The sequence below is a fragment of the Corvus kubaryi genome, unplaced genomic scaffold, assembly GCF_017639235.1.
Source record: "Corvus kubaryi isolate FWS band 111438036 unplaced genomic scaffold, C.kubaryi_AGA036_p1.0 37398, whole genome shotgun sequence".
Taxonomy (NCBI): domain Eukaryota; kingdom Metazoa; phylum Chordata; class Aves; order Passeriformes; family Corvidae; genus Corvus; species Corvus kubaryi.
The window spans coordinates 639,410-653,046 of NW_024581137.1; the positions used below are offsets into that span (position 1 = coordinate 639,410).

Below are 13,637 nucleotides of genomic sequence, written 5' to 3' on the forward strand. Positions count from 1 at the left end.
GCGACAGGACAGTGCGCGCACTGCGGGCCCCTGCGCGGTGCGGCGCCGCGGCGATCGGCGACGGTGGGGTACATCCTAGCGGCGGCTGGCTGCCATGGGAGCGGGCTGGCCCCACTCCCCGCCCGCCCCGGCCGAGGGGGAGGCGGGCAGGGACGGCCACGGGAAGCGGCAACTTGTGGCGGCGTCCGGGGAGACGGAGCTGCTACGCGGCGGAGGGGCCGTCCGCCTCCCCGGGGGACGGACGGGGCGGGAGGGACGCGAGTCGGCAGGACGGGGCGGGGGAGGCTCGGCCCGGCTCCCCGGCAACTTGTAATGCGATAAGAGGGGAAAGCGGGGGGTGGGGGGGGAGGGAAGTCTCTCCCCACCCCCCCTCCCTCCCCACTTTTACAAAAAACGGGGGGGCCTGGGAGAAAAGCCTCTGTTGGGAAAGTGCGTGCGGAGAGGGAGGCTCGGCAGCGGCGGGGAGAGGATCGGGCTGCGGGGCTGGGGGCAGCCCCGGCTGCAGCCCCGGCAGCGCGGCACGGGAGGCGGAGGAGGAGGAGGAGAGTAGGAGGAGCTGCCGTGTGACCCGCTCCGCTCCCAAACTTGAAAGTTTATCTGCCCGAAATCAAGAGCGGCCGCGGTACGCGCCGCGCTCCTTGGCTCGGAGCAGAGGCAGCGACCGGCGGGGCCGCCGCTCAGGGAGCAGCTGGCGACGCCGCTGAGAACGAGGCAAGGCAGGGGAGGGGGAATCACCCGCGACAACAACAACAGCTACCCCCACCCCCCAAAACTGGGAGACGATCCATACTATTTGCTGGAGACCAAGGACTTGCTCATCGGCGCACACGCGAGCCCGCTGTCATTAGCTAACAGGACACACGGCTGAGCCAGGGGGGTGGGTGGGCAGAAGGGTGAGGAGTGTCACAAAAAGTCATTACAACCTGAGAGAGAGAGGGAGAAAGAAAAAAAACTTCCTACCAATGGACAACAGGAAGTGACCACCACCACCAACGGGGAGTCTCTGCTTGGAGAAAGAAGCTGCAAGACAAAGAAGAAGGAAGGAGAGGTGAAAGACAAAACTGCCCAAGGTCTTCTGCGTGTGCGTGCGTACGCTTTCGAGAGCGGAGAGAACAAAAGTCAGCCGGGAAGGGGAGATAGAAAGAGCGACGGAAAAGGAGACAGGATGGAGGAAGAGCTAAAGAGAAGCATGTGAAGATCAAGGGGAAAAAGCAGTACAACGCCGAAAGAGAAATCACACCGAAGAGAAAAGGAAAAAAGAAAAGGCATACACAAAAGTTTCTTTTCCTCCTGGGAAGAAATTACTCACACACACACATAAATCAGATGCTTTGCAGCTCAACTTCTGGGGAAAGAGAGACCGAGAGAGCAGAGGACGCAGAGTGATGTGAAGAAAGAAAAGGGAAAAGAAAAAAAATAAAGCAAAGAGAGCAGAAAGCAGAGCAAAAGAAACTGAGAGACGGGGGGGAAGAAAGCACGACAGACAGAAAAGCGAAGATCGTGACCTTTTCCAACAAGTGAACCTTGCACATATGTTGTGTAAAGTGTGTGCAAAACAGATTCCCTCCTGCGTGGTGCGTGTGTGTTTCGCTGCTGCCGCCGCTGCTGCCGCTGCCGCCGCCACCGACGCGGTCGGTGCCTCTCGCAGGCGGCGCTGCCGGTGCCGGGGAGACGCATCATTTGGCGGAGCGAAGCGGCTAATTGCGGAGCCCCGTCCTTCATTTACATATGCAGCCTGAGTCCGCTGGAGCCGCGCCAATCCGCGCTCGCCCCCAGCACCATTAATCGCCATGCATTATTCACAATCATAATTACTGAGCCCCATGCGCGCTGCGCGCAGCCGCCCCAGCCCGCCGCCCCGCGCACACCCCGCCGCCCCGCGCACACCCCGCCCGGCTCATCCCCCGCTCGCTCACCCGCTCACCCGCGCACTCACTCACTCACTCCCAGTTTGGCTGGCTGGTTAGAATTGCCTTTTTTTTTTTTTTTTTTTTTTTTTTTCTTTTTTTTTTTTTCTTCCCCTCCGGGGTGTTGGTTGCCTTTTCTGTTGTTTGTTTGGTTTGGTTTGCAACTCGACTTTTATTTGTGAACAGTTATTTCCAGCCCCCGAGTCCCCTTCCTTCGTTCCCAATTCCTTCCCCCCTCCTTTCCACCTCCACGTCGCTGATGCCTCTGCAAAAAGCAGAGTCAAGACGGCTCAGTTAGCAGCATGTCTCGTCGAAAGCAAGCGAAACCCCAGCATCTCAAATCGGACGAAGAGCTGCAAGCAGAGGTAGTTTCTGAGCACGGTAAGGGCTCCCGGCGCCTCTTTCTCCTTCTCTCTCTCTCTCTTTTTGTGAGTGTGTTTCGGATGGAGATAGGTGAATTTATGGTGATGGTGAACATGGGAGCGCAATTACTCTGCAGCGGGAGAATGGGAATTAGAGCAGCCGGGGGAAGAGGCAGCGGAACTGAGAAGTTCTCAGTTTAGCCAAGTTTCTGCAGCCCACCCCCTGCCTAACCAGCCCTCCCAGCAGCAACCTCCCGGCCTCCCCAGCGCTTTGATCGCGGCTGGGCTCGGCGGCGGGGCTCGGGGCTCGGCCCTCCCTCCCCACTCACCCGGGCTCGAGCAGCTGCAGGAACGGGCGCCCCGGAGCAGCGCCTGCCGCCTCCTCCTCCTCTCCGCTGCGCTCCTTCTCTCTGTGTTATTTGGTACACCCTTTCTCTCCCTCTTGCTCCCTCCCGGCGGAGGCTCGGAGTGGACAGAAGCCATGTTCGCCTCGCCCCACTGGCAGGAATGTTGGAGCGGCCGGGGCCGGGGTGCCCTGCCCGGGGCTGCGGGATGTCCCGCGGGCCATGGGCTGCCGGGCCCCGGGGCAGCCCCACGCGGCCGCTGCCTGGGGATGCCCTCGTCGCCCCGGGTCGCCCGCGCAGGCTCCGAGGGCTGCCCCGGCCGCTCCGCGCGTTGCCCCGGGGGACCGGGGGGGACCCAGGCAGGAGCGGGCAGGGCCACTCGGGTGCGCGGGGCCAGCGGAGTTGGTTTCATTATTTTCGAGAGGATTGAACAGCAGCTTTTCGCCTTGCCCCCTGCGCTGCCTTCCCCCCTTCTCCTGGCTCTGCTGCGACTGTAATTATTATCAGTGGTAGGTGACACGGAGTGCCACCACCGCCACCAGCCTCTGTCGCGCCGGCTGTAGGAAGTGGGGAAGGGTTATTTTCTAGCCCATCCGCCATTCCTCGCTTCCTCGCCACACGCAGGCACACGCACACTTGCTTTTATGCATCTGGGCTGCCACGCTGCTAGTGAACAAGTGTCCAAAGCTGGAGAGATTTGGACTGTAATCCCGCTTTATTTCCACTTTGCTGTAATTTTCTTTTCGGGAACAGGGCTGCAGGGTTTTCGTCTTCCTTTTTCCTTTTTTTTTTTTTTTTTAATTAGTTTTAATTTCCTTAGTAGTCCCTGGCACTGCAGTGTGCAAAGGCACAACACGGCCCATTCTCTCTTCTCTTGGACGAAGTTGAGAGCTTCCACTTGAAAGTTTTTCTTTTCCTCTTTGCATAGAGGCCACTGCTTTCTTAGTTTCTCGCATAACCAAGCGGGATCCCCAATGTTTTCAGCTTTCTGTGTAGGCCCCTTGCTCCACTGTATTATCTCCTCTTTCTCCCTTCGAAAAGGAAAACAAAAAAATCCTTCTCCTGCTTTAAAACTGTAATTACTCTTAAGTTGCATCTGTGAGGAGAGAAAGGCAGAAAAGTTGAAGCCTGGGGAGGATTTTGACTATTGTATCTGAACTTTGCAGCCCTGAAGCTTAAGGCAGCACGAATCCACTTCATCAGGTTAAAACATCTGTCAGACTGGCAAATTGTTAAGCCTCCTGCTCCTTCCCAGGGTATTTGGGGAGGCAGGGAGCAAGTCCCACGCTGACCAGAGCTGCTAAGGGGGCTCCTGCCACTGTTCCAGGAAAACCCACTTGGGTGTTGACAATAAGAGGCGCATAGAGAAATGCTTCCTTCTGTCACAGTGGAGGAGCAAAGCAGTGCATTATCAATTTTTTTTTTCCTTAGGAAACTGTGGTCGTGTAAAATAAATTAATATAGACAAGCAGAGGAGAATTAGTATTTTACTATGGAAGCAAGATTTGTTGAGCCCATCTCTGTTGGGTTGGGCTCTAGGTCTAAGAATTTATCATTAGCATTACAAACTTTTACATGTTCTGAATTCATTTCAATACAGAAAAATAAAATCCCACTACTTCATTATGACACTCCTGGTGAGTTAATAAATTGAAAAAAAATTGTTAAACTAGGTTTTTGTTTTGTTTTGTGAATCTTATCTATGTAGCCATGTCACCCGAGATTAGAACAAGAGATATGCTAAAAAGAAACGCTTGCATATGGTGGGTAGATTAAGGACAAAGAATCTTTTTGTGATGGAAATGGTTTTTTTTTCCCCTTTTTGGGGGGGTTTTGTTTTGTTTACTTCATCACATAGAATTTCTCACACTTGGTTTGTTTTGTATTGCCCTCAATGACTACATGATCAAATGAATGGATTTATTTCTGCCGAATGAGAAAGACAGTCTTTCCATCAAAAGGACTACATTGCATCCCAGTGAGGAATTTTAAAGCGTTATTATTGTGGTCCCTGAATAGCACAAAATCGGCTTTCACAGCAGCCCTAAAATGCAACAATGTAAATACTTTTCAGCCTTAGAAGGCTGTTATCAAAATGTGCTATGTTTCCTTTTATTAAAACATATTTTAATTAATAGAGTGAAACCCTTGATAGTTAACAATTAACAAGCTAAAGTTGGGTTTGCACTTTCATTTGAGAAATGTGAACAAGGTGGAGACAGGCTACAGGAGCAGAGGGCTATCTAGTGCACATTAGTGTAATGTAAATCATTTACATGTTATATTAGGAAGCCTAACGATTGCCATACTTGAAAGCAATTTTATAGGCCAGAAATAATGAGAGCTCCAAATCTCATGAATTAGAACACTTCTTGCCAAGTCAGTGTTCTTCGTTTCTGTTCACAGCTGTGATCAAGATATTGCTACAGTTCCTGAGTATATTTTGCAACAGGACAAAAATAGTTCGCACAGCGCAAGAATATTTGTCATTTTAAGAAAGCAAACTGGTTAAGCAGTATTATTTCATATGTGTAGCCTTTTCACTCATTTTGCTGTTTGTCTCCAAACAACGCAAGACTATACAAACAAAGCTTATTATTTATTTAATGAAATCATGTTTAATATCACCTCAAAATCGGTTTTATAGAATGAAGCATTTAAAAATTAATGTCCCATAAATGTAATCCTTACAGTGAAGGGACATTCACAGCAACAGAGAGAAGCCTGGCAGTTTGGGGTGCAGGAAGGAAGACAAACATTAGGCCGGGTTTTAAGTTGACTGGTCACAGCAGAACTTTCATGCTAACATTATCACAAACATTTTAGAATCTAAACAAATAATTTTATAGTCAGCGTGGGCTACAGCATAACACAACTGCATTCAGACAGGACATTGTCATGATGGTGAGAAACTGTTGGAAATCTGAAGATAATTAGCATGTCATCAACTACACATATACACTCCAAATCGTTTGAAATTGTCAAAAGTGAAATGCTAAAAAATATATTTTAAAATAATTTTGAAAATAAATATTAACAAACAGCTGCTGATGATCTATTTCTTGAAAAACTGCAGCGTAGAAGAGTGAACAAAAAACACGTATTTAAAAAAAAAAACATGATTTGAGGTTGCTAAATGAGAAGATCTGCTGGAAATCATTTAAAAGCAGCAGCAGAAGGACTCAGATGACTGCCTGTAGAATACAATAATCTCAGTTTCTCAGTAAATGTAACGCATTGTAATAGCTGGAATTACATTTCTAATACACTTGCCTAATTCAACAGATTACAAATGAATCAGAATTGTAGATACAATGCACATGCTTCAACTCCAACTAATTTTAAAATGAACCATGGACATAGCATTTGTATTTTAAAGGTAGGGATAATAAGAATATTTTTGTTTGTTTGTGGGGGTTTGGGGGTTTTTTTTCATTTTGGTTGGTGTTTTGTTTTTTTCGGGTTTTTTTGTAGTCCTGAAAAGTTATTCTTAGAGTGTGCAAGTGAGGTTCTGGTAAGAGTGATCATAAATGGTGCTTTGGACTTCTTCATGTGAAGTTTCTGGCAAAGATGTATCATTGTTTAGCCTGAGGTAGAAGGGATACCTTGTAGTGAACTGCGCAAAGAGAGCTTTCTAATGTGCCTTTTGCAGTCATTTTTTAAAATACTGGACCTCTTTTTCCTCCCACTCTTCCTTCAGTACATACAACATAGTCTAAACTAATTGATCTGTTTCATCTTGGTAAAGTGGGATTGGGCTGTGCAGTTTTGGGCAGTTTGGTGACTGCACTCAGTATTCTTCTGGAGTATGTACACACAAGCTCAGCTACAGCAAAGACACAGTTCAGTGTGTAGCAGCCCGCCTCATGTGAGTGTGGTCACTCCATCTGCATATAGGGAGCATTAAAACACATTTTAGGGGGACATTTCTCCTATGAAATTGAGGTTATTCTCTGTTGCTTAGACACTGTTGCATTTAAAAGTTGAGAAGTCACAAGCACCTGTCAGTAAACATAAAACTTAGGTGATTTTTGTGAATGTTTGTTCTGAGGCAAGTGTAAGAGAAGGCTTTTTGTTTTGAAAGATAAAGAACAAATAAGTATAGCTATAAATTGTCCCTTTGACTGGAAATGTTAATTGAAACTTTTTATATAAATACTTTTGCCATTACAGTAGAGACTTCACATTCAAACTCCGTAACATCTGTGTTTGTATAATTTTAAAAATACTCTGCACTGAACTGTGTTAGCCATAGAAAAATATTTGGAATAATAAGGAAACTACAGCAATTGGCCGATTTGCTGATGTGTGTATAACAATGGAAGTAGACAAAACTGGGTCAGATTTTATCTGGTGATACTGGTCCTGAAGTCTTACCATCTCCTGAGGTAGACTTTAAGGCACTTTTTTCAGACTGAGAGAGAGGAAATTTTGAAAGGTGTTTGTTTAAGTTCTGTGTAATTACACTATTTATATGCATACATTTAGCTGTTGAAAATTACTTTTCCTTGCCTAAGATAGAGGAAAAGTTACAATTCAAAAAACATGTGGCATTAGAAAAAGAGTAAAAATAAACTAATTAATAAAGATAATATTATTGCCATCTGAAAAATAGTCTGCCATCTGAAAAATAGTCTGAGTCCTGGGAAGATTTTCCTGATATCTCTCCTTCATTTGATTTGTTGTCTGCCAAACATAGACAAGCATATCTATTAACTATCCAGCAGTCAGGACATGAGTCAATCACTTTTGCTGATAATAAACCTGGTCTGGCATGACATCAAAATAGTTAAGTACTGACACAGTTTCTGTAATAAAGCATATAAAAATAATTTCTTTCATTATATTGTATTTGTAAAATGAGAGTTATTGTCTATATTTTTTTTCCAGAGGAAGCACTAGTAAATCTAGTTCTAGCAGTACATTCATATTGAATTTTATATATCAATGTAAATCCTGTTTCCTTTACGCTCTTAAAATTTCCCACTAAATGTAGTGAAGGTTCTTCATTAATACAAAAAACGGAATTTAGGCCAAAATGTACTTTTAGGAGCTGGTTCAGTTATAGTGTTGTTAGACCTTGGAAACATTTCTTCTTATCAAGGAAATACCCTTCAAAACCATGAAAGCCAGAAAGACAATTGTTTGTAAGGGTGATAGAAAACCATAATGCAACACATTTTAAAAATATGTTTCTTTTAAGTTGAAAAGTGAAAAGAGAATTAGAGAGAGGGGGCTTTACTATTTCCTTGCTGTAGTTAGGGTGCAAAAAGTGAGCATACTTGAACAATATTTATTATTATAGTGTAAGCTAAATCTTTAAAAAAGCCCTTCTGAAATTTTTATTGCCACTTTCTAACACCAGCGTGTGTGGTGTGTTCCCCCCCCCCCCCCCCCCCGCAACCCCCAGTTTCACCACTCCCCCTCAAAAATCTGAAACCTATCACTGGTTGCAAAAAAACCACGGAAAACGCTTCCAAACTTCGGAGCCAGAGAGGGAGGCACACCGGAGTGCTCGGGCAGGCTGCTGACCCCCGGCAGCAGCCGCGGGGCCGCGGGCCGGGGTGGGCGCGGGGGCGCAGGTGGGCGCTGCGCGGATGGGTCGCGCTGTGACGCGCCACGGGAGCTCCGCCGGGGAATGCCGGCCAGAAGGTGGGACCGCGGAGTGCCGGAAAGCTTCCCCAGGCCTCCTCTCCCTGAGGGTGGGTAGTTAGAAGTGCTTTGACAAGGCTTGCTGATTTAACCTTTGCCTGCTTTGCCCTGCCAGGGGTGGCCACTAGATGTCAAGCTCATAATACAATTAGTACATCTGTGCAGTTGACCTTGGCAGCACGGCTTACCACTGTTCTGTTAAGTGTTAACACTGAATTTGAGTGTTAACTAGAGATCCCTCGGAGTTTGCTACAGCTGTACAGCTTATCAAATGCCCATCTAGTTCAGCACAAGTGTTTACAGTCCTTAAAGTAGGAAAAAGGTTTCCTTTTGTGAAGCCCAGCATCTTGAACTGCTTAATTAACCCTGCAGGTGCTACCGTATTTTTGTTCCAGATAACCAAAACTGACTCGTCATTCAGCATTTCAGGAGACCCCTTCTCCTGGTGCCATTTGATAGTTTTTATTTACGAATTTGTTGATGCACTAATGTCCTCAAAGCTGGAAATGATGAAAGCTAAAGGATTTGTCTAGATCGCTATGACTTTGCTATCCTGGACAATACTGCAGTATATGGAATGGTGAAAGACCAAAATGACTGAGCTGCACAACTGGCATTGAATCGCTCCAGGTTTGCTCTTTCAAGTGCTCCTGGTTGTGAGAAATTTTACTCAAAGGAGCAGTGTCACTGAGCCCAGAACTCGTAAGTTCACTTTTAAGATGCTTAGGAGGTGCAGGATTGGGTCCTCACATCGGCTCATCATCTTGCAAGCCTCCAAAACCAAATTTGTCTGCTTTTCTGTGCTTGTTCAGACAGCGATTGGCTTCATTATTCATGCAGGGTGTTAAGAATTGTTTAGTTTAAGATGTATTTAATGATACACTTTTCAAGGAAAGCAATGCAAAATCTCTATGGTTCTCCTTTCTTCTAGTTTATTTGGTTTGGGTTTTCAGTTTTTTTTTCATATCAGCTGTGTTAGAAGCACTGACCTCGATTTTATTGTTTTTTAGGATTCCCAATAAAACTCAATGCATTCCAAATAAACTTAATTCCTACAGACTCCCGCATTATTTGTACACGAATTCTGCACAACCTGAAATTAATGTACACATGCCATAACAGCCAACCGAATAGCTGTTTATATGGCTTTGAAAAATATAGCACAGGTCTTATTTAGTATGATCTCTTGCACAGATATTACAAAGAATTTGTGAAGCTTGCATCTGTTCCACATCTGCGTCCACAGAGAAAGGCGCCAGTGTTTGATATAGTGAAGTGCTTCACTGCACAGATTAGAAACTGCAAATGTTTTAACCAGAGTACAGTTAGTGCCTGTGCCACAGGTGGCTGTTACTTAACAAATTCTGAGATTCAGGCTACTGAATAGATCAGACCGAGTGTGCCAGGTCAGCGCCGGGTTTTGCATAGCAAGAGTGCCCTCCACTGTTCAAAGCCATACTAGCAGCTTTTGTGGGCTGAGAAAAAGGACAGAAAATTTTTCTTTTGAGTCTGGAATTTCTTCTCCATTGTTAAACACAGTAGGGGTCTCTATTTGTCTCCTCCTGTTTCACAGCTTGGGCTCAGTATGTGATAATTCATCTTTCTTTATGGGATTCAAAGCTATCATAAAGAGTTAAAAAGAATTAATTTGCAAGAAAATAAACGTGTTCTAACAATTTAAGAAAACTTTCTTTAACAGCTCTGTCAATTGTAAGAGATGATAGAACTAAGGAAAAAGTAGTACTGTTCTTCTCCAGGATCAATATGTTGCTACAAGGCTACTGTTTCCAAGTTAATATAATTTTAAAACAAATTTGTGGGTTTATTAGTATATGTTCCAACCTTATTTAATCTGTGCTTGGGGAAAAACAAGTATTCTGATGATAAATAATTGTCCTATATCAGTGCACTAGGCTCAGAGTTTTGTTTATAATAATGCTTGTTTAAATATACAAAATGCTGTGAGCTGCACTTTGAAATGATTATTGGACTTGCATGTGAGAGCATTTTACACATCTGTCTTCATAGTTAGCAGACATTTTAGCTTTAGCTGATGCTAACATACGCATTTTTTTCTGAAAATTCTTCACAGTTTCTACACTGCTTCTCAGTGGTTTTATCTTTCTGAAAGAAATTACTAACATTTAGAAAATATTAATTTATTCTCAATTATAGAGCTCCGGATGTAGAAATAACAGTAATTTGTACAACACTCTTTCATTTGTATTATTGTGTATAGTCTAAAAAGAAGCTTCAGAAAATACTTTACTCCAACATTTGTTGGATTCCTTTACAAGGCAATTTTGTTTGAATGCTTGAGGAAGGTATCAGCAATTTAAAATATGTGCAAGCCTAAGGAAACGCTGATTCTCTTTCTTGATTTTACCCAAGTGTCCTATGAATCACACATAATTTGAGGATTCCATGACACAGAGTAACAGAAAAACAAAATACTGAATAATCAGAGATAATTTTATTGTAACTGTCCTTATTTAATATAATTGAAAAGACCCTTTTCAGGTAATTTACTTGTGTGGAACTAGAACTGATTTAAGATGGGACAAAATGAAAAGATTCTGGAGCAAAAATGAAACACAGTATTTGGTTGGGGCTTTTTCCAGACTGGATGCAGTTAATCCTAAGAAAGGGGGCATTTAATAAGCAGCATACGTTTTAAGAATTAACCTGACTAGCATGTGATGCTTAATTTCAGTCTGTTTCACAAAAGTAGATAGCAACATTTTTGAAGCATCCATTTGTTGCATTTTCCCTTCTCATCATGCAGGAAGCTCTCCTCTCGAACGGAGGAGAAAGATCTATGCCGGCAATAAAAATTCAGAACAAGTAAAGTCAGGTTTGCAAATCTTCTGCATGTGTAGTCAGAAGTGACAATTTTTTCTCGACTCTGCACAGTTCCAAATGGTGACTAAAGGACCCATGGCACCCTTTGAGCTGTCTCCCTTCCCCTTGGGCAGTGAGAAAGTAGGCCAATGCCATCCTCCTTGCTCCTGCCTGAAAAGTGTTTGTTTGGTGGGTGCACTTGGTTAGGGACACAGAGCAAAGTCTCCTGGCATCAACCCCTTGCACCCCGCTCTGCTGAGTCACCAGAGCACCTGAACTGGCTTCAGGTATCACCACCCCAAAGTGCCTTTCTCAAAATGCCTTCGTTTGAATTTCTATGGGCTAATTTTAGGGCCAGACCTCGGTGGTGCAAAGTGCCAGCACTGCTGGAGCCACTGTGGCTCTGTGGGCTGGTACCTGCTCAGGAGCTCACCCCAGGTACCATCTGAGAGATGCTGCTGGACATTTTTCACCTGTTTTCATAGGGGAAGCTTGATGTGCTGTAATTCATCTTGCATCCCGTAGCAGCTTCAGATTAGTCCGTTAGCTGTTAGACTACTAATGAGAAAAAGAAAATAACTGAGAGGTTATTAGTGGCTGAGATCCTGACTGCTTGACAAAACTCCTATTCAACACCTATTGTGTAACTAAGAACTGCAAAATTCAACCCATGTCCATAAGATTAAGCAAGTGCTTGCTTAATTCTGCCAAAGTCCTTGAAAATTTTTACTGTATCACATCTTCACTATAATAACAAAAATTATTGTTTCTCTTCAGGAAAATTTAAAGAAAAAAGTTTAAATTCTTCACTACGTAATGGATTCAACTACTTTGTAATATATCAGAAAATGAAAACAAGCTATAAAGCATAAATAAATATGGAAAAATTCTATATTTTCCTGAAATAGATGTATTCTGTGATTAAAAAAACAAAATTAATTTGTAGCTTGATATTTTAGCATTTAGCATTTTTAATATTCTGAAGTAATTATTAAATTCTGGTATAGATTTCTGTTATTCATAAAGTGACCGAGTTTTAACAAAGAAGAAAAAAAGCCTTTCATGTAGAATGCTTTTAAGCTTTACTCCCTGTTGAATTCAGTGAGGACTTACACTTCAAAAACAACAATAAATACAGTGCCTTCGTGCTTTCATATCAGTAAGTACTGCTGAAAGGGATGTTAGAAACTGCACTTGTGAAATACGGAGGCAATGTCCATTTGTCCAGTACAAGGATATATTACAAAATATTTATCTGTTGTTATTTTCAGTCTTTCGTGTTTCACCCTTGGAAGTGCTTGTTTTCATGGCTAGTTTGTACCCCTTCAATCCTATTAAATTCAGCACTCTTTCAGATGTGAGTAAAGGCTACTCATTTGAGTAGGACTTGTTGGATTGAGACCACAGGCTGTCATTCTGTGAAGCATCTTAGTAGCCTCAGCATGCTGTGCAGGAAAGTACCATCCCCTGTTACAAAGCAGCATTTACTTTCATGCCATTTGTATCACCTGCTCACTTGCCTGTCCAAGGAAGTGAAGCTTTGAGAGAGATTTGTTTGATTAAAAAAAAAAAAAAAAAAGCCAGAATAATTTATCCTAAATAGAAAGTACTGTGGTCAGATTCATTGTATGTCTAGTTTGAGGTTGAACTGGGGGGAGAAAAACCCCTAGCGACTCTGGCATTATTTGAAATATTTTTCTAAAGGAGTCCTTGACTATTTCAAGGCAGATAGATGATGAGGTGAATGAACTTGGATCGGTCATTTGAAAAGTATTTTCGCTATTTTTAAGGTAAGGGAGATGAGGTAAGGAGAAATGCAAAACAGAGCTGTATGTTCCCACTTAGTATAGGCAGGAGCCTGGTCCCCCTGAGACAGCACAAAACTAGCCATTTATTTCATTGAGAGCAGAGCTTAGCACTGATTATCCAAGAAATACATATACTGCTGCATTCCTCATGTACTTTTTCACAAATTATATTTCAAATGAAAACTGCTGTTTCTTTGAGTTTGAGAGTAAGTACACTAGCCTGCTTATTATTTTGAAATGCTGAACAGGTCCACACCGATACCTTGTGGCAGTGGGCACCAGTAGTTAAGGTTGCTTTGGAAAGCTTATGCATTATACATACTAGCTTGGATATATGGAGATCATGAGACTGTCTTCCAATGCACAAAATAATACCTGTTTTGGTTGTAGATGTTCGCATTTGGGCTTAGTGATTACTGTACAGTGTCTGAAATAATTAGCTTGCTGGTGTTTGATCAGCTCATTCCAGATCAGAGGACAGCAATATTTGAATGGCTATATTGCCTGAATCCATCACTAATTACTGAAACCTTTTGTGCGAGGTTTGTTTAGAGAAAGCTCTCCTTAAACAAAAGAATAGCGATATATAGATAAAGAGCTGGAAGGGGAGCTGCACAGTTTGCAGCTTCTTTAAGAATCAATCCTCCTTTGTAATCACTTAGTAGCAGTATTAGAAGTAGTAGCTGTAGTAATAATAATAATAGTAATAATAATAATAACCGC

At 43.5% G+C, this 13,637-nt stretch overlaps 1 protein-coding gene across 2 annotated transcripts in view; it reads left to right on the top strand.

The window, feature by feature from the left end:
* Nucleotides 1-409: 409 nt before the first annotated feature.
* The window catches only part of SALL3 (spalt like transcription factor 3), a 27,106-nt gene continuing 13,878 nt past the window's right edge, over nt 410-13,637 (top strand). Inside the window, exon 1 of one of the 2 annotated variants that reach the window (XM_042043720.1) lies at nt 410-2,288. In XM_042043720.1, the coding sequence (XP_041899654.1) occupies nt 2,210-2,288 (79 nt within the window). In that variant the 5' untranslated portion in view covers nt 410-2,209. The remainder of the gene's footprint in view (nt 2,289-13,637) is intronic. The other variant, XM_042043719.1, reaches the window with a different exon arrangement.